Source organism: Barbatula barbatula (genome assembly GCF_947034865.1).
Source record: "Barbatula barbatula genome assembly, chromosome: 23".
NCBI lineage: Eukaryota > Metazoa > Chordata > Actinopteri > Cypriniformes > Nemacheilidae > Barbatula > Barbatula barbatula.
In genome coordinates, this window is record NC_136786.1 from 10,434,270 (window position 1) to 10,455,338 (window position 21,069).

Below are 21,069 nucleotides of genomic sequence, written 5' to 3' on the forward strand. Positions count from 1 at the left end.
ATTCTCCTCTGACCTCTGGAATCAACAAGGCATTTTCTCCCACAGAACTGACGCTCACTGGATATTTTCTCTTTTTCGGACCCTTCTCTGTAAACCCTAGAGATGGTTTTGTGTGAAAATCCCAGTAGATAAGCAGTTTCTGAAATACTCAGACCAGCCCGTCTGGCACCAACAACCATGCCACGTTCAAAGTCACTTAAATCACCTTTCTGCCTGATTCTGACGCTCGGTTTGAACTGCAGCAGATCGTCTTAACCATGTCTACATGCCTAAATGCTTTAAGTTGCTGCCATGTGATTGGCTGATTAGAAATGTGCGTTTACGAGCAGTTGGACAGGTGTACATAATAAAGTGGCCGGTGAGTTTAGTATTGTGCCTTATTTAAACATAACATGGCATAGTTGACTGGAACAGGTTATAATGTCATTGATCACTTTAGTATTGACACTTATTTCTTACATTTTATTGACAACCCTCATTTATGACAATTTAACTTCCCTTAATAGGTAGATGCCGGAGAAGATGAACGAAGCATCAAGGAACATCTGTGAGCAATGAAGGTGGAAACTGAGAAGCTTCGACCAAATATAGAGCTCAGAAAAGAAAAGTTGGCACTGATTAAATGCTACCAAAGAAATTTTGTGTCCAACCACAGCACAGAGGAGGCTCTCTCTGAGTTCACGTGTTTTAGACTGGCCAAAATAGTAAGTACAGTAGTATATTAATTGGCTCCTTTAATTGAGTTATGGCTATATTTTAATACGTGTCTTTTTTACTTAATCGGAAGCTACTTTGGATTTTGAGAGACCACACATCTGTTGATGTGGACCAACGACTTCTTGTGCAGCTGTCTGTAATGGCACCTCGAGTCCTTGAAGAGTCCCCTGAAAGAGATATTCAGGCGCAAAATTGAGGACTGTGTAAATGGCAGACTAAAAAAGGTAATTCAATCTGCACTGCTTAGATAGTCTCCCTGCATGTTTCTGTCTGCACAGTAATGAATGTTTAAAAAACTAAACAAGTATTTGGTGAAAGCATCCACCATGTTATGTCAACCTAATGATGTTATTGTATTTACCTGCACTGTTCAAGTAGGACCCAGGGTTGCTGTTTGAGGTTGAGGTAAGCCATGAACATTTGATTACAGTTTGAAGAACTTATTGCACATTTTTTACATTGAAAACACTGAAATGGAACATTTACACAAGTAGTAAACTTAGTTAGTTATTTACATTCACACTCCACAGAAGTCATCTGCATTGGTTTGGTTCCGATCGGTCGAAAAACCAAGGACTAGTTCGCAAAAGTAGGTTTTTTACATCATCAGCGATAACTCGCAAACCGTTTGCTGGACAGAAGTGGTTCCAGAGGCAAGTTTCCTGTAGCTCAGTGGTAAGAAATAAATTGTATCCTGTATTTATTCTAACTGTATATCCTGCACCTGCTAATTGCACTTCTGGTTAGACCTAAACTACATTTTGTTACACTGTACTTGTATATGTGTAATGACAATAAAGTTGAATCTAATCTAATTTTGTATTGCCTCTGTTTATTCCCTTTATTTAAGCATAGATTTTATTTGCTGCTTAAATGCATAAATTTAAAGGTTTTTAAATCTATGGTGTTTTGATACGATTAAAAAATGTTTTTTAATAAGTGTCATTTATTAAAGCATTTCAACTTGTCTATGGTAGTATCTGGCATTAAAATGAGCCCTATTAGATAAATTAAAACAATATACGACACCTGTTATGGTTCTACCTAGCACCTTTTGATAAATGCTATAACGCTTCTTTATAAGTAGGTGCCATATAGAAGTTCTCCTATGATTATGATCCAGAGAACCATTGTTGGTTCTGTTGAGCACCATTAAGCATAAAGTGCTATATGGCACCTTTAATGGTTCTACATAGCACCATTTGATAAAGGTGCCATATAGCACCATTTAAAATAGGTGCTATATAGCACTAAAAATGGTTCCCCTATGATTACGAGCCAAAGAACCACTTTTAGTGCTATATAGCACCATTTGTTTTTTGTGTGTACCTGTTGAGAGAATGGAGAGGGTTAGTGGACTTTTTTTACTCATTGAAGTAAGGAAAAAACGCTTCATGATCTACTCTCTTTCTCTCAGCAGGTAGAGGTCTAACTTTTCTCGTATCTTTGTATTAACACCTATTGTATTATTGCTCTTGTATGACATATATCGCTTATTGCTCCCTGAACTCTTTGTAAGTCGCTTTGCATAAAAGCGTCTGCTAAATGACTAAATGTAAATGTTACTGATTTCAATAGAAATGACTGAATTGGATTTCACAAGCAAAATAAATGCCCAACACAATCATAATATTTTAAAGTCATTCAGGTGGAAAAATCTTTAGATTTCATATGAGTGGGCTTGTATAAAGAAACTTACCTAAAAAGGTGCAACACAAGGTTTTTCACAGCGATGCATTAAGGAACCATTTCTGTTCCCCTAAGAACCATTCACTTTATAGTTCTTTAAAAACATTTCTTTCTTACTTTTTGTAATCTAAACAACCATTTTTCAATACAAAGAACGTTTGTGAAACAGGAAGATTGAATGGTGATTGAATCTACATCAAGACACAATCCAGCAGTCATGAAGTTCTCTTGTCTTGTGTCAGAAACAAGAGACAGCCTTCTTGCTGTTCATTCATTTTGATTGATCCTCTGATTCACAGGGTATGACATAAACATAAAGTGACTGTTTGTAACTATTATTAGGGTCATGGTTGTCTACATGTTCTTAGATGTTGTTCAGAGAAGAGAAGGGCTTGATCAATAAAGTAGTTTAATTGGACATGTGGGGAAACTTGTATTTTCCCCAAAAATGAATTGTGGTCCCTGGCCAAAAACAAGGAACATTCTGCTCGTCTCAGTTAAGTTGTTGAAATTCTTTCGCCAGCTTTGATCTCTTGCTTTTTACCATTTGTCTTTCTTCTCTAACCAACCAGAAAACACCAACTGAAATTGAGAAAATAACTTATGACTTTCTGAGACACCCAGTGCAATTTAGATTTAATTCCTATTCAAATATGGATAATTAAAGATGTGTGATGTTTGTGTGGAAAAGCTCATGCAGTAAAAAACATTAATGTAATGACTGCATTTTTGTCTGTGCACTTCAAACTGTCTAGACGTCCACTCAAAACTTTATTTCCTTTAATGCAAACCACTTCTGCTGGAAGATGCATTTGATCTGTTTCGTGTTGGTAGCCAGATTCTTAAGATCCCTGGACACTCCGTGAGATTATTTATTATTTAGCTTTGTCATTTCAACATGCTTCGGTTCTTTTTCAATTTGACATCCCACCCTCTCTTCTTAGACCCATCTTGGGAATTGTCTTGGGGTTGATCCGGTCCTGTTAGTGTCTCTGTGGTTTCATTTCATGGTAGACAAAAGGGCTTTAACATGATGTTCACAAGCATGAGGGGAGGGTTGGTTTATAAGTGCAGATCAATGGTGGTGTAATAAATACAAAATATAAATTCAGATGTGACGATATTTCAAGGCCGTGCACACAAATAATACTTGAAACCACACAAAATACAAACACGGTATATAGTCACACAGTAATTAAAGGTAACATGACACACCCAGACACAACTGACCCTTCGCAAGCAGTTTTATTGGCAAGCAATCTGACCAATGATAATGACGATATTAGGTGCCCCCCCGTGGCTGACCGCCATTTTGTCCGACAAACGTGGCGTAGTAGAGCTTTGGTGATTAACTTGAAAAAGTTGCTTTTAATTATTATAATAGTTAAAAGAGAGATACATACCCAGCTTTAATGGATGTTCACACTATAACGATAAACGATAACTAAGTTATTACTTTAAAAATAATTCTAAATGAAGGAGAATAGCGGAGTTCAATATTTAAAAGTTTACTTTCATTTTCACAAAGAAGGAGCAAGGCCAAAGGCCTTTGTCTGAAATCAGTGTGTCATTTTTCCAAAAAATCTTTACTCTCCGATAAGAGGTAAACAATTATGCATGTAAACGTATTTTCTCAATCTGAATTAAAAATACCTTGTGCATATATGCTCAGTACAGTGCTTTGTATGTTCTAACACTGGGTTCACACCAAACGCGAATTAAGCGTTTTGCGTGAGTAAATTACATAGTTACTGCAAAGAGGCGTATAGACGGAACTCACTTGTGGTGCAGAGGACGCAAATCGGCGGTGCGATTGCCGCAAACGCGCGTAAATGTATTCTTCCACAAAGTTTGAAAATATCTATCAGATTGCGTGACTCACGCGAAAATAACAAACTTTATAACAAACGGGTCAATTAGAGCATAATAACCTTAATGAACTACAGAAAAAGGGACAGGACTACAACAAGAAGTGACTTAATACATAATACAAACCACAAGATTCAAACTTAAACAAAAGACAAACACCTGATAGTGGCGACACATACATCATTTGCCGCCAATGACATTAAACATGAAAATGCATCTATAGAGGCTTTCTATCTACAGAGGTTTTTTATATTAGATTGAAAGATGTGGTAAAGGACTACAATTTTCAGAGAAAAAAATATGTATTGTATTGGAAAATAATAGCATAGGTACTGTAAGTAGTTGAGTGTGACATGTGAAACGTTATCTCTATTTGTTTTGCATGTAACGGTAGCATTTGAAAATCCTTCTGTACATAACACCGTAAAAATTTTTATTCTGCTTCTTTGAATTTTCAGACCTGAGTTAAAAATGTTTCTGACTTCGGATAATGTCATCCATCATTGACTTTAAGTAGTCTGTGAGCATGTCTACGTTGGATGTCGTCCGCCAGTAAACGGCTCTTCTGATAAATCAGTCACAAAGCTACATCCTCCCCTGCCTGGATTCCAGATGCTGCCCCTTCCTACAGTGTTGCTCACAGCTCTTCACAAGTTGTTTTATTGACTGTTACAAAATGGCAATGGTTCGCTCGCCAACAGCTTTTTCCTCTCTGTCAAGGGATTTTGGCTTTTGGGCTTCCTGGTGGGGACATGAAGAGCACTTGAACACTTGAATGGGTCAGCATAAACTAAATGGGAGCAGTATGTTATTCTCAATGGTGCGGTCATATTTATATATGTTGAATCTGGCTGGGACGCTTAAATGAGGTGAGAGGACTGTATTGTAATCCAACATTTCCATATCTGCGCTTGTACATCATTCTGCTCAGATAGCACATCGTGTTAGTCGTAACATTAAGAGGCCAGTTTTTCCCTCTGTCAGCATTATGAAGACCTCCATGAGCCTGGAATGCAGCTGGGAATCAATGATCCAGGCCGGATCCAGATCCATAACATCTTGTATAGTGCATGTCCAAGAAGTCCTAAATTATAGTTCTAAATATAAAAAAAGAGTCAAAGACCATTTTTAAGGGATTTGGTACACGTTTAAGTCACTTCCTATGAGAGTTGTTAATTTCCGATTACCTGAACAAAGTAAAATGGAGTTAAAGCAGCGCATTGCTGTGACCACCAATGCAACCGCAGGCAGTGATCCACCGCTAGATACATTTTAATAACGGCTCTTATTCAGCTCAAACTGACAGCTGAACTATATTTTGGGTTGTCATTTAGAGGTCTCAGTCTATAAAGATGTGGAAGTTAAGTCTACGGCCTCCCAAATATACTGCTCAGGAAGTGCGCCAAGAAGGATATAATACAGCTACCACTAAGAAATTTGCTTGAATTTATTGCATTATTGCCTGATAGCAGCAGGGCATGCTTGCTGAAAGAAATGTCAGTGCTGCTGGAGCCATCATCATAAAACTTTTCCACATTCATCAAACATGCATATTAACATATGGTACAGTAATGTTCAATGTAAAATAAAATACAAATATATATATCCTAATTCCCAAACATGCAGAGCAGTTTAACAAGGACCACATCATATGGAGATAGCAAAGTTTAAATTGAATGAAAGGGAATTAAAAAATGTTATGACTGTTTCCAAACTGTCACAGAATCACTCGCAGATGGGATATAAATGTACAATTAGTTTAGGTAAGTCAATATGTCAAAAACTGAGATGAAAAGGGTACTGTCTTTGTGGTTGCAGGAGATCGTATATGATGGGCCGAATTTCCGGGTGTGACGTGATGGCCGTAATTTGCGTGACCAACAAGAAGACTTTACAGATTAGGTAAGATTCTCACGAAAGACTTGGAAAACTTTGCAGATTAGCTAGGATTCACTCGGAAGACTCGGAAGACTTTGAAGATTAGGTGGGAAGTACTCAGAAGGACGAGGGAGTGAGGTGAGAGCTTGGTGATTCCATGACACAAACATGCCAAAGCCATCAGAGATCATATGTCATTTTCTTTCTTTTGTTTTAGTTGCTCAATAAAAATGAAACACCTCAATGAGGAGTTCATTTTATACATCCTTTCATTTTATTCATATCCATGCAAATTCAGCAGACTGGACCTGCAAGTTCATGCAAAGTAGTTTCTCATTATGGCCCTTTCCAAAGGTCAAGTTTGGTGAACTCAGACCTCCAAGCTGTATCACATGAAGTAAAATAAATCTATCAACTATAACTTTTTCATAATATCTCAAGTGGAGGAAACACTGACTACGTTTACATGTGGACCAATAATGTGATTATTTCCAATAATAAGGAATAATGTTTACATAAGTTTTATTAGTCTGATTATTTGCTGTGATACACAGTTCGTGTGTTACTGGCTATTGATTTAATATATTCACGTCAACTGCAAAACACTGTTACGTGGACGTATTTTATGATAATTCGGCACCGTGATGAATATATTGTAGAAATATGATGGAAAATGCCTGTGCAATGGTGGTGTGCATCCTGTTGAAGAGATTGCTGACTGCGAGTTGTGTTGGCAGTAAAACGATTGTCATGTTAACCATCAATTGCCGCTTAAGATACATGATAGAAGCACACGCGCACCTAGTTTAGCAAGAACTAATGTATGACGAAACATAAATTGGAAACCACAGTTTAAAGTTGCTAATCTTGTGTTTTATTGTTGTTTCTTTTACAAACCCGATGAGACTGTTTCCGCACATAACTGCAAAGGTGCTCCTGATTCATGTCTTTTATCCATATGATGACACCACATCTCAAATTTCCTGTTGAACAAACAGACATCTCGTGTTGCAGACTTACATTTGACTTTTTGAATGTGTCTGCTAACAATAGCCTCAAAGCTTTCGTGTCAACATTTTGAAGGAATCGAGGAAGCCTTGTTCTTATGCCAAGTGGAATTAGTTATGACAGGGTGGAGGTTGTGCATTCTCAATGACACCATCATCAGAGAGTCCGTTTGAAGCAGGCTGCCGGACGTATCACCAGTTTTTTGTTTGTCCTTTTTCTAAAACCACAATACCACATACACACAAACCCTTTGAGGACGGCGCAGATCAAACACGGTAAAGTAATGCATTGCTTTGCAGCTGAGAGGCTTCGCTGCGACTCGCTCAACACCGTGAAATCTCACTAAGTAAACATGTAAAGCTATAACAGACGGCTAGCTACATGAAAGAGTGACATCACAGATGGAAGAGGTGCTTTCTGCTTTAATAGCACTGATTTGTCAGAAAAGGTTGGTTTAGTGGTGCTGTCATGCAGACACTTGCATTGGTCCTTTACATCATCAGCCAGCTGAATCAAGACCAGCCTCCTTTGGACAAAACTGGAGCTCAGTTGGGCTCCTAATGAAGTGTAGAAACCCGTAACAAGAGCTGATTCATGCACTGCATCACCACAAGCTAATGAGAGCCAACGGAGGGTGGCTTGGCTTTGTGTATCCATTTTATTGAATATGAAGGAACAAGCAGGATTACAGCTTGCATGTTAGTAATGTAGTCATTTGTCCTTCAGCTAATACTTTTACTGAAAGCAACTTGCAGTGAGTGGACTTACAACAAGAGTCTGTCTGGACCAGCCTGTGTTTAAAGAAGAAGTTCAAACAATATATGAAGAGTTTGGTTCCAAAATGAGATAACTCCGTTATTTTATGTTGTCATGTTTTATTGTGTTAGTGAGCTGTATTATTTTGTTATTATGGCTTAAATCAAAAGTAGTTTGGTTGATATTAATTGATCAAAATAAAAAACATAATTTTGATCTCATTTTGGAATCAAACTCTTCATGTGAAAACTTTACTTTTACTTCCACTCATGTCTGTGTTCCAAAACTCAATTTTTAAAGGGGTAGTCCACCCGAAAATGAAAAATCTGTCACGATTTACACACCCTATAGTTGTTCCAAACCTGTATAAATGTATTTGTTCTGTTTGATTTTCTTGCTTGCACAATCAAACCTCTCCAGATGATCCAGAATGCGACGGCAAGAGTGGTCTTCAATGAACCGAAGAGAGCGCATGTAACTCCGCTCTTCATCAGGTTACACTGGCTCCCTGTTGCCGCCCGCATAAAGTTCAAAGCTATACTCCTGGCCTACAAGACCACCACCGGTGCTGCAGCACCATCGTATCTCCACTCGCTAATGCAGATCTGTGTTCAAAATTTAAAAGACCACAATTAGGGTAAAACGTACAACATAAGGTATTGTTACAGTCTCACCAAGACCTTTTACGTCAGTCAGAACAATACATATGAGAACTGATGCTCTCCTTTATACTGGAACAGTTATAGAACCAATATAGAAAGGCAAATCCAATGTTTGGTTTAGTGGTCAACACCGATTCTAAATACAGTTCGTGCGTCCAGCCGTGTATACATAATACAACATAATCTTAACTGCTTGGCCATAAATGACCACATTTTAGTGACGCTGCAGACATCTAGAGTGCACATATCTGGGCCAGTGTGTACAGTGGTTCTTCAATATTTGCAATGTAGCGTGAGTTTATCTCAGGTCTCTGTAGTCTGTCTGTTGGTTGGTACAATTGCAGGGATTACCTCAGGACACTCTCTGTCTGGACACATCAGCGGTATCTCAGAGAGAAAGAGAGATAAAGAGAGGGATTTGAATGGTTAATAACGCGAGTGGCCTTGAGGTCTTCTAAATCCATCTCTGGAGGAATGTGAGGAGGTCAGAGGAGGTTCATCTGTTCATGACCACATCTTCCTCCTCAGCAGCCTGCAGATTATTCATTGACGGACTGAGCTAGAGCAACTCATTCACAAGGTCATGCACTTCACAAATCTTTTAAATGTGCTCCACTAATGCCTCCTGGATACGTGCTCTACCACGGCAGGGTGCTTTAGGAGAAAGATAAAACGTAGTGTCATGGTATGAAATGTTTTAAGAAGTTAGTTTAACTTGGTAACTGGTATCTGACTCTCTGTGAAAATCTGTATTGGTTGATAAAAGCTATTTTTCACACTATCGGCTATCAGGGCTGATATATTCTGTCTATCAAAAGAGGACACGAAAATGCAATGAATTTGAGTTCCGTACTAGTTTGAAGTTCAATATTAATAGTCATTACATTAATTTATAACGTTCAGAAAGTTAAGTAATATGCATTTAACCTTTAAAATCGGAATAGGCACTCCGAATAATCTGCTAGCAGTATCTGTGCTTTGTGTTTTTGTCAAAGACTTTGTCCAGACTGGATTCAGAATGATGATCGAAGAAGACTATTTGTTGGTTGAATGTTCACTATTTAAAGCCATACATTTCTGTCAATGCCAGGGAATGACATCAATACTTTTTTAAGATTTATGGACGTCTGCCTTTAATTAGTACAGAAGGAAAGAGGACAGAAGAAGGGAGCGGGATCAGGAAAGGACCATGAGCCGTACTCGACTCGGGTCGCCTGAAGTGCAACCATGGCACATGTATCGGATCACTGCCCATGAGGGCATTGTCTCTAATCAGGGAAGTGTTTTATCATAAATGATGGAAAATCTTGTCAATGGTAGGTAAAGAGCTGACAAACTCCCGATCGAATGTATTAATCTCAAGCACTTAAATTGTCCTGCATCGTTCATGCTACAGACATTAAGAATACCAATGAAATCGACATCTACAAAGATGGTATCTGGCCCAGACTTGGTACTTTTCTGTCATTATGTTCTCTTTTCTTTTATGAACAAAAGAAGCATACACATTTAAAAAAATCCCACACAAGGGAAATCAATGGTGTTGATCGACATGCGAGTGAGTAAATTATTCCAGAATATTTCCTTTTCATCTTTATTTATATTGTTCTCCGCTCACCCATGACTCATCATCATCGCAGTTCCCACCGATTTCCTCCAGTGAGCTTAGGAGCTCAACCTCAGGCAGATGAGCGTTGCCGTGAGCCAGCCGTATAATACTGCCAACAGCGGAGCTCAGCAGTGGATGCGTGATGGATGTGTTTTGCCTTTCTTCTCTCCCAGCACCTGGTGGCTCAAAGCTGTTTTTCCCCTGTTTGCACAAGGTGTATCCTATTCTTGCCCCCGCAGCTGACATTCGCAGTAGCGTGTAGAAAGAACGTTCTGACAATGAACATGAAATTGTGGAGAATGGTGAAGAAGACAGAAGACTCATACAGCGGATGAAACCCAACCTGAGCTCAGCGGAAGATGGCCTTTAAATCACAACCCGCAGCTTTACGAGACTTGGAAAGGTCCGTTTTTTACAGCCTCTGTTGGATACCTAATGTATCCGTTTAGCTGGAAAGTGAATTATGGATCGTGCCACAGATGACATAACTAGTCCTTAGAGACGACGTATTAGCACGTAACTCGAAAAATGCATCTTTAAGCGAGGCCATGCTTTTGGATTTTGGAGAGAACCGTCTTGTGGGATTTTCATATTGGACCGCCGCACTAAAACTAGGGCATAGGCTTAAGGTTAGATTTTCACTCAGGGGAGAGTAAAGCCTTTAGAATGGAGGCAATCGTCTCCTGTTTGGCTCGACATGCTTCCAGAGGGTCTTACAGCCATTGTTTTTGTATTAAGGCTTAACTCTAGTTCCTATGGGTAGTTCCAAATGATAGCAGGTTGTTCATTTATCAGTGACGTGTCTGCATTATTAACTACTAGATGTCAAACAGTATGAGGGAAGAGCTGTGGACATGGCTCGCGCAGAGACCGGCAAAGATAGGCGTTCAACGTTTCGCTCAGTGTTTTATGAGCAGAGGGCCACAGTGACAGCATCTGTCCAGTCTTTAAGGATGCACCTGCTGTAAGGTTCAATAATGGACATTTTACGGCCTTTTGGTGGAATATGTTCCGGATTTCATCATAACACCAGCTTTTTCCATGGAATGCTTCCTATTGTAAAATCAAAGCATTCAGCCATGATTCAGGTCAAATAATTATATACAATGATTAACCATCATCCACAACAATGCTGTATAAGTGTCTACTCACTGGGGGAATATACCGTGAATCAGTGTTGTCTATCCCACTTGTGCGGCAGTGGCATTATCAGATCATGACTCTGATGAATAACACCGCAAGGCTTCACTGGAAGTTTCCAAACGGACATTTAAAGATAAACATGTTGATTAGGCCCGACGCTGAAGACATTCAGTTTTCAGACCAATGCAAATAGATTTTTGCATGTAACATACTACATCACGTCTATTTATTTGAATAAAAATACAATTTGGAATGACTTTTTACACGCACACTTTTCTTATCGCTTGACAACTTCAATGGTGTGAAGTAGGCAACCCCGAATGACGTAGCACACCACAGTATGGCACTATCCATTGAATAATCCAAAGGTTTGCGCCAGTCTCACGTCCTTCTCTTCCAGTGCACAGACGATGTGGGAAAAGTGGAATTACGAATGACGTGTTCCTCGTAATCTTCATTTGACATACTGCATTTGTGTTTGTCAGTGAACCCTAACACAGACAAATGAATAACCACAAAATTAATACACAAGTCATTCTGCCCACTGAAGATAAGGGGCTACTAACCTTTTAGACAGACTATCGCTTGAATTTGTTTCCATAACTAAACCTAAATCAGGGTTTTGCTATCGGTCACACAGAGGTTATGCAAATCAAGTAGATGAAAAGCATTTGGAGCTTCAAATGTTAGATGAGCTTGACGCAGATGAAGTTGATGAGGCGCAAAAATGACTCTTTTTTTGGTAAGTGTATTACTTGTATCATGTTTTCCTCTGTCCGAAAGACTGAATAAACATTTTTGTGGTGTAGTTCGCCATCTGCTGGAAATACGTTGTAACAACCAATGTTTCAAACATTACCATTTAATGTTGACAAATTGATAAAGCGTGGATTCAAGTGAATAATTTAGTTACATATCAGATCAAAAAGTGCAATAAACGGATTATTTATTGAAATTTATGATTTTCTCATATCATAGTATTACCATGTCCCAAAACTAGCAAAAAAACATTATACTTGTTTGTTGCAATGTACAATACGAAATACTTGCAGATAGTGTTTTAAATTAGTATTAAAACCTATTTAAACCGTCACAGGACCATACAAAGTATTAATGTATTTCTATATTTGAATAAGAACATTAGGAATTTTGGCCTTCTGGTAAATATACTACATGCTTCATATTAAATGTAAAATGTGCTCACTTAATAATCGATAAGGCATTAAGTGCTACTAAGTGCACATCTGGCAAACAGAAGAAACGGTTTATCCTGCTTTTAAAATATGTTACATTGTCTTCTAATTCAATATGACAACAGCGAAATAAAATCACATGTCTAATGCGATTTGTACATTACATAAATCCTCCAATATTACACATACAGCATTAATCAGTTTGTGACTCTGAGTTTTCGGGATGTGGTGAAAGTTAACTGGCATAACCTATTTCAAGTTAAAACTGACGACTGATTAAATTCAAGTTTATCTGGATGTTCTCATCACAGTTTAGACTTGGACTGGAAGAAACTCATGATGGCCTGCATGCACTCATCCGAGAGCCAGCGCTCCACCAGTCTCTCCACCTCAGCGTCATTCACAGCGTGAAGTTTTTCTTTCTCAAGCCCTCGGATCAGCTGCTTCGACAGGGCCAAAGACTGAAGGGGAACAAGAGGAAGACCATGACCACAAAAACACTGACACCCACACATCTGCACTTCATCCGTCTAAATTTTTCTTGACATTTAAGAATCATATGAGAGCATTTTAAACACTGGAGCAAGAGAGTAAATTATAGGTGCACTTACATTTCTTGGCAGTTTGGCATACGCCTTCAGTCTGGTCCACACCTCTGTCTGAAAGGTGTTGTCAGGAAAGACTTCAGTCACCAGACCGAGTTCACAGGCCTGTGTGGCCGTCAGCTTCTTATTGAACAACAACATCTCACTGGCCTGCACATGAAGACAACAATGTTTACATACTGTAAATAAACAATGAACTAACCAGCTGAAGAAAATGTTTTTAGTACTGACAAATTCCAAACATTGTCGGACAACTTAATCACATTTTAGTTATTAACAGTATTTGTTATAAGGTTATGTTGTTGCAGTCAATATTTCATTAAAATAGTTTAATACTATTTTACTAATAAGCATAATAAAAAAAATACATATACATAAAATACTAACAATAAAAAAAATCTAAATAAACATTGGCAATAAAAAAAAACAGTACACAAAATACAAATCTAGAATCCTGTCATAAGATATGCAGGGATACATACAATTAAGTCACCATTACCATTTAATTACTGATTAAATGTGCTTTTTTATGCAACAAATGTCTAGAAAATATGGCTTCAGGCTTGTTTGTTCATTGAATCAACTGAAGGAAAGTATAAAAACTATTCAGATCATAGAGTGATAACGCACTCAGCACGATTTGAGGTATCACTGAGGCCTGTAGGATAACTCATAAAAGATTAGTTACGAGTGCAAAATCTGGGATTGACATTTTTTCTGTAGTTATCCTAATAATCTCACATTTTGAAGGTGTGTATGCGCATACCTTTGCTGCACCCATCATTTTAGGGAAAAGATATGAAGAGCAGCCCTCGGGACTCTGACCCAACTGACTGAAGGGTGTGTGAAACGTCGCCTACAGTTCAAAGAAATGGAAAAGTATTTATGTATACAGGTTTACACATGGACAGATGAACGGACTTCAATTATAACGAATATACAAAGAAAGTACTATAAAAAAAACTCACCCTCTCTGTGGCATAAACAACATCAAAAAGTCCTAACAAAGTGACTGACACCCCCACTGCAGGTCCATTTATAACAGCAATCAGGGGTTTGGGGAAGTCAATGTACGCCTTTACATACCCCCTAAAACATATAAGCACACATACGTTCATACGAAACGTCTTTAGAACAACAAATAAACTAGTTCATATGAGAGAGAAATACAGCATACCTCAGTAAATCCCCAGATTTTTTAGCCAGCGCCTCGACGCCACCCTCTGGGATTTTAGTGAAGTTGTTCAGGTCATTTCCGCTGCAGTAATAATCTCCAGTGCCTTTACAGACAGCAAAACAAGAATAAGAAAACAAAGAAATTGACTAAATATAATAATGCGGTGGCGTTATAAATGATACATCACCTGTCACCACTGTAATGACAGAATCATCTTTTCCAGCAAGATCCAGGGCCTCAATCAATTCATTGTACATCTACAAGAAAAAAAACATTTACAGTGAAATAACACTGCTCAGGGGAATATACAATTGCAGTAATAATATCATTATTAAACAGCCTTCTAAAATAGTTGCTTTTGGAAAGTACTGTAACACTACAACATTACTTTCTATTAAGAACTTTATCCATTGAGATAAAACACGTTGACTGTTTTAGAATGGCTCCCCCTTGTGGGGTTTAAATGTACTTGGTGTTTGGTCATTTTACCTCTACAGTAATGGCATTTTTTTTCTCCGGTCTGTTGAGGCGAATGGTTGTGATGTTGTCTTCTGTGCTGACCAGCAGGGTCTGGAAGACCTTCGCACTCCCAGCAGGCTGTGTTGCCACTGCAGGAGCTTCTGTTACCACCAGAGATGTGATGAGATCCACATATTTCTGCCTGGCCTCTTCCTAATGGTTACATTGAAACAATGTTAATTATAGGTAATGCACATACGGTGCTTTGCATACAGCATGTGTGTTTACTGTGTTGTGTGATGTAACATATTATTAGTTAAAAGTTACTTTTTATTTTGACTCTCAGGTTATAATGGGATTGTACGTCTCGTTTTCTCTTACCTGTGACACAGACCCCAGAGTCTTCCAGGCATCCCATTTAGCTTTGTTCACAAAGTCCAGCATGCCAGGTTTAGGGGTGTTACAGGGTCCTTGAGTGGCCTGATCATTCACATAGGAATGACATGAAACATTTTGTAAAATAATTCAGTACCAACAAACAATCTCACTCTACCTTGCGCAAAACATAATTTAACATAGGAAATGAATGAATTATGTATTTTATTGCACTTTCTGCTGAATTTCTCAATACGTAACATGTCTCTATTTGTGCATTGTGTGAAACAACGTAACATGTTAATATTAAAAACAAAACAGTTGTGTTTTCTACTAGATGCTCTCAAATGACGAAAAAATGAGAATAATTATAATAAAATAAATAAACATTTTTAAAAGACACACAAAGATATTTTCATTAAGTTTAATGTGAAGAAACACATCTGCCAGTACCTTTCAAAAGTCTAACAAGTTAACAGATTACGTTATACTTTTCTAGTTATTAAAGATTGTCACACATTTTACAATATTTTTGCATTCTCATTACCGATATGATTTTCACATTTAAAAAAAGGTTACATTTATAATTTAGTAATAAGACAATAATGAAGTATGTTTTAATATGTACGATTAATAGAGTAACAGTTTTACATGGTCACAGTAATGAGATTTTTTAAGGCCTTTTTTGTATGTATAAAACAGCAAGTAAACGTTTTACCTCTTTGAATTACAATGTATGTTTATAAGAAAATCATGATTCACATCTTAAAACCAAGATTTCGTGAGAATCGGCCAATACAAGCAGTGAAATGGCTAGATTCGCAGTCTTGCTAAACCAGTTGTGTGGCCTTTCAGATCCTCTACTGACATTACTGATCAGCTTCTCACCTGTTTAAAGAGAGCATAGATCTTGAGTTTGACCTCATTGCCCGGGTCCTTCTTCAAAGTGCTCAGCTGTTCTTTGGCCCTGTTGAAATCTTCTACTGTTGCTCCCATTACTGCATTAGTGCTGTGCAGCTGAACACATGGGATGAATGAAGCCTTAGATGCTCTGAATATCAATTAAAAATAAAGTGTTTTAAAATGTCTGCAAAACACTCAAGTTGGAGTCTGTGAAATGTCATTTGTAGTGTTTGTGAGGGAAAGGTGAAGATCTGACATCACGATATAGGATAAAGGTCAATGCCAACACAAGGTAAGATGGCCTGTTTTGGTTAAAACTACCTATACAGCAAATGCACATTACTATTTACGGCAAACCACACCATGATACTGTTCACAGCAATAATAAAAATACATCTGATCACTGCATTTAAAGTCAGATCAACCCTCGCATTCGTGCATGACATCCGTAAGGTATCTCTTACCGGGCTAATCGATGAAATCTCCACGGCGAGAGGAATTTCAACACAGCTGCCATTATTAAACTAACACAAGACGATCAAAGTTTATGTACACTGATCAGTCAATGCGCTGTGCCTGCTGTCCATCACCTGAAAGATCCCGCCTACGAGACTACATATCTGCCAATCAGACATGAGCACATTCTTACTCCATCACGGTTCAGCGCGGACCGCGTGTGTTTCATGAGTGTGATCGCCACCTACTGTTTCGGCACAGTACATTTTATTAGCTGTCGTCAAAGCGACGGTAAATCGGATCGTTTCTTAAAGCGCAGTGGAAGAATTTAGGGCTCAGGGCAGGCGAACCTCCTCGGTGCAGTGGCAATTGTCTGCGCAATCAGATAAAACCGAAACGATTATTATTGATTCACATATGTGAACCGCGCAGGAGAAAGTAACGGGTGTCACGTGATCACGCTTCATACAGTTCCGTCGACCTTAACAGTACAGCTTAAGGGTGTTTCCGAGAAATCATTAAAACGATCAGTAAATATTATTTTTTTCCATTGGAAATTATGTCCATTTTTAAGTTCTTAAGGGGATATAATTCTTTCATAATTTACTCACTTTAATTTACGCATTTTTTCTACTTTGGGAGTCAATGGGGGGCAAAATCTGTCTGACAAAAGTGGTGTTTGAACCATATTATTCTGAAGGTATGAATCTATTTATTAAGCATCATATGGCACAATTTGACATAAAGCTAAAATGTAACTGCTGGGACACCCTTAGCCGGATGTTTTCCTTCTGTGGCCTTTCCTCTTTTTCTCAGTAACTCAGATCATCTTTGACTCAGTAACTCATCCTAATCTGTAGCCTTTACTCCACTCCTGTGCTGAGCATTTATTGGCCAGCAGATGTTTTGGACATATCACATTTCATAATCCCACACAGACACGTATCAAGCGGTTTTAGGTTATATTATATATTTAAAACCATATAAACACATTTAGTGACGTATTGATTTCGTGTACTGTAAATCATGAATCATAAAATATCTGCTAAATGTACATTATTATGCCTGAACAAATTGTAACAGTGTACTGAGTGTGGTGTGTGTACAAAGGTTACTAATAAGAGCTAGTAGTACACACAAGTATAAAATTGTATTCTTCTCAGTCCCAGTTAGGATTGAGATGTATTAATATGAATGTGGCTCACTGTAGGTCGTGCTCAGCACGCAGCTCTTACATCAGCCCTCAGCATTAATTCCTTCTGTGGTTCAGACACACTTGCTGCTCAGAGTATAAGGAGTGTTTTTCAGTTCCAGTTCAGTTATTGTGTCATTAAAGCTTGCTATGGTTCTGTCAAGTATGGAGTATGCAAAAACTTTAGTTCCTACATCTTTAATGAGGTAAGACATTATTTGGGCTTAATAAATATTTTCTTAAACTTCACTGTAGATCATACTCAACATCAGTTGATTTTTTAGGCATGTATCTATTTATTTATAAGGACAAAATAATATTTTATGCATTTTATAAATACGGGTATCACACATTGTAAAGTACATGCATATACTGTATAAACAGTAATGTGTGTCTATGCGTTTAATTCTTGTTTACTTTTCACCTGAAATATAACAAATAATCTTTGCTTTTTTTAGCATATTAACCCAATTCCCACTTTTTAATCCAAATTGTTTGGTCAATGGCACTTTGCCTGGGTACATTAGTTCACCATTAAATCCTTTTATAAACCTGTCATTTATACAATCGTACAATCTTACTATGTCTAAAAGCGATCCGTGTCAATTGAGTTAAAACACCAAAAGAAGTGAATTGTTTAAATGTATTCTACAATGTCTTCTATTGAAAATGAACGATAAAGACAGAACGACTGTTGTTCTGTAGGTCTGTGTCATCAGTACAGAACTCCATCGCACAGCGCATGCTGTCTCCTCCACAGCCCCGTCCATACAGGGTTTGCACACTGCACCGCCGTCGGAGAAAAGGTTTCATGGCTACATCTCTGGAAGACCTCATGGTCAAGGTCAGATATCTGTGCTTCTCTGTGCAGTGGGAGGGTGATAGTTATGGAGCAACTTTGTTGGCCATATTATGAAATAAGGGGACAAAACAAGCCTTTTTCTTTAAATTCATTCTTCTTTTTGCCATTACAGGCCATTTTCATCTTATACAGATTATTACCTTTTAAATGACAAAACACAGCTTATTAAGCAAATTCAAGTATTTACTCTCTGCTTGTATATATCCCCTGACATGTAAAAAAAATTAAGCATTGAAGGAATTATTTCATAGACTCAAAATATATATTTGGACTGGAAATATACGTATGCATTTATATTGCTCTGAAAAGGATTTGTTTTCTTTATTTGGTTGTTCACATGAATGACGAACATATCTCTAGGTGGCCAGTTCTTTTCTGGTAACCTGTCACGTATTCACTCTGGTGCTTGAGGAAGATGGGACGGTGGTGGACTCCGAAGCCTTTTTTCAGTCTCTGCCAACTAAAACTCTGTTTATGGCTTTAGAGAAAGGGAAAGTTTGGACCCCAAATAAACAGGTAAGCTATACAGAATGTAAAGAATTTTTCAGTTTCAAATAAACAATAAACCCCTGAAAATGGTTTGTAGTAACATTTTAAACTATATTTAACAAGAAAATACAGAAAAACATTGTTTAAATTATTGTAATTGTTATCCTCGTACCATATATCATAAATTATTCAAACTGTTTATGTAATCTTAAAATATAATTGCAAATCTTTAAACAACATTGATTTCTAATAAAGCTTCGTCCCCCAAATCATATTTTACAGGTTCTGCTGAATTTCACTCAACCAAAAAGGAAAGGAATCGCCCATCTGAGTTTTGACCTGTACAAACTGAACCCACAGGATTTTCTGGGCTTTCTTAGTATTAAAGCCACACTTTATGAAATATATACACTCTCATATGAGATCCACTGCTACAGAGCCAAGGAGATATTAAAGTAAGCAACAATTCAGTTTTAACTTTGTCCTTTACTTTTTTCTTTTCTGAGAAAGTATAAATAGACTTTCTAATTTGTGATTATGAATCCATGTCTTGTGGGTTTTTGCAGGTAGCTGGTGCTGCATTGTATGTGATTTGTAAGGCTTTGTATTTGTAATTGCATATATGAATGTATTCTGGAAGGTACAGTATATGTTATTTTTTAGGAAATATTTGGACCAACCAGACCGGTTAACATCAACATAATTTTGAAATGTAAAAAAGAATGTCACACAAAAATGTGCTGTGGTGATCATGGTACAGTGATGTTCTATTTATCATTGTTTTTTCCTGTGATACCACAGTTAATGTCCAAAAAACTAAACAAACATACTACCATGGCTTATAAATGCATATGACTATGCTGTCGGAACTGTATCGTTGTATTCTTTATGTTGTCTATCAAGAGTTAAGAACAATTTTGTTCACACATTTTGTGTCGAATCTTTACCCTAATTTAGTCCTTGCTCTTTCTTTGTGCAGGTCTTTCTTGCGATGTTGCTTGAACGCAGCAAGAGTGGCAGGTCATGTTCTTCTCTGTAGCTCCACGTATGCATTACAGCAAATTGAGGAAGAGGAATATCGGTGAGCTTTACATCTAACTAAATATAGTTGCTCACTCCTTACTCCTACACAATGATTGTTTACTGTGATAGATAAATGCTTAGACAGCCTTAACAACGTCTTTGGTTTTTATGCTTTGGATGGAATAATGTAACTGCTAATCTTGTAACTTTAAATGTTGTGTGAAGCAAGCTAAAAAACACTGCTCTGCTCTAAATATGAACAAAACATTTGCCATATTGTCATCTTTCATCACTGTCTGCCAGTTTAACTGGTTTTGCGGCTGGATTTCTTCAACAACCTATCTGTTTTCTTTGTTATCCATCAAAATGTAATTCACAAAAACCAGACGACCAAACAAGCAAACATGAAGCAGTAGGGTCATGTTAAGGAATGTTATGAAAACAGTCTGTCGGATTATACTTTTCAAAGTTTCGTTCTGGGTGACCTAGATTTCTGATTAAGTTATTATATGTGATTATTTTTGTGAGATTAGACACCCTTTTTGTGTAACACGTATGTCTTAATGGTTTAGCTATGGTGAAAATGAAATGTCTGGAAATGAAATGTGTGGGACAGGATTTAGATCACACACATCAATATTAATTTCATTTTGAACTATTGACTATTAACTAGACTATTGTATAGAACTTGACAGACAGTCCCCAGAGTGCCTTCATTCTTACTTAAGGTACTGTACTGTACTGTATTTGAAAATAAATGTGTAAATGTGTCCTACGGTGTGTCCGATATTTTCATTAGTGTCACTTGTTAAGGTGATTTCATTAATTTAACATTTCAATTAACACAGCAACAAAGAATTATGTGTCTCCAAACATTACAAGAACATTCAAATGTTCAATATAAAAAAACATGAATGTGGAGGAGTGGATACAGAATGATGACGTCATATAGCTGTCGACCAATCAGCGCAGAGTGAAAGCTGAAGATACTCTGAAAGTCGGAG

At 37.6% G+C, this 21,069-nt stretch overlaps 2 protein-coding genes across 3 annotated transcripts; one reads left to right on the forward strand and one right to left on the reverse strand.

Moving 5' to 3' along the window:
• Positions 1-11,530: 11,530 nt before the first annotated feature.
• eci2 (enoyl-CoA delta isomerase 2) lies at positions 11,531-16,741 on the reverse strand. 2 transcript variants are annotated; one of them, XM_079487669.1, is made up of 10 exons: positions 16,508-16,741; positions 16,029-16,191; positions 15,147-15,245; positions 14,796-14,978; positions 14,494-14,563; positions 14,307-14,409; positions 14,098-14,218; positions 13,896-13,985; positions 13,136-13,279; positions 11,531-12,985 (listed from the first exon to the last, which is right to left on the reverse strand). In XM_079487669.1, the coding sequence occupies exons 1-10, from the start codon at positions 16,558-16,560 to the stop codon at positions 12,830-12,832; spliced, it is 1,182 nt and encodes a 393-aa protein (XP_079343795.1). In that variant the 5' UTR covers positions 16,561-16,741; the 3' UTR covers positions 11,531-12,829. The 2 variants fall into 2 exon arrangements, with proteins under 2 accessions (XP_079343795.1, XP_079343796.1); XM_079487670.1 differs by having other exon boundaries at positions 12,186-12,985; positions 16,029-16,157; positions 16,508-16,649.
• Positions 16,691-20,841, forward strand: cidea (cell death inducing DFFA like effector a). Its single transcript, XM_079487671.1, has 6 exons — positions 16,691-17,199; positions 17,710-17,897; positions 18,397-18,535; positions 18,914-19,069; positions 19,325-19,497; positions 20,022-20,841. The coding sequence occupies exons 2-6, from the start codon at positions 17,842-17,844 to the stop codon at positions 20,125-20,127; spliced, it is 630 nt and encodes a 209-aa protein (XP_079343797.1). The 5' UTR covers positions 16,691-17,199; positions 17,710-17,841; the 3' UTR covers positions 20,128-20,841.
• The last annotated feature ends 228 nt before the right edge of the window (positions 20,842-21,069 follow it).

Coding starts and splice junctions, on each gene's coding strand:
- eci2 (XM_079487669.1), bottom strand. CDS start 16,560: ATGGCAGCTGTGTTGAAATTCCTCTCGCCGTGGAGATTTCATCGATTA. Junction 15,246..16,028: donor TCTATGCTCTCTTTAAACAG/GTGAGAAGCTGA, acceptor GTGAATGATCAG/GCCACTCAAGGACCCTGTAA. Junction 13,280..13,895: donor AAATGATGGGTGCAGCAAAG/GTATGCGCATAC, acceptor CTTCATGTGCAG/GCCAGTGAGATGTTGTTGTT.
- cidea (XM_079487671.1), top strand. CDS start 17,842: ATGGTTCTGTCAAGTATGGAGTATGCAAAAACTTTAGTTCCTACATCT. Junction 17,898..18,396: donor GTTCCTACATCTTTAATGAG/GTAAGACATTAT, acceptor GTTGTTCTGTAG/GTCTGTGTCATCAGTACAGA. Junction 18,536..18,913: donor TGGAAGACCTCATGGTCAAG/GTCAGATATCTG, acceptor ACATATCTCTAG/GTGGCCAGTTCTTTTCTGGT.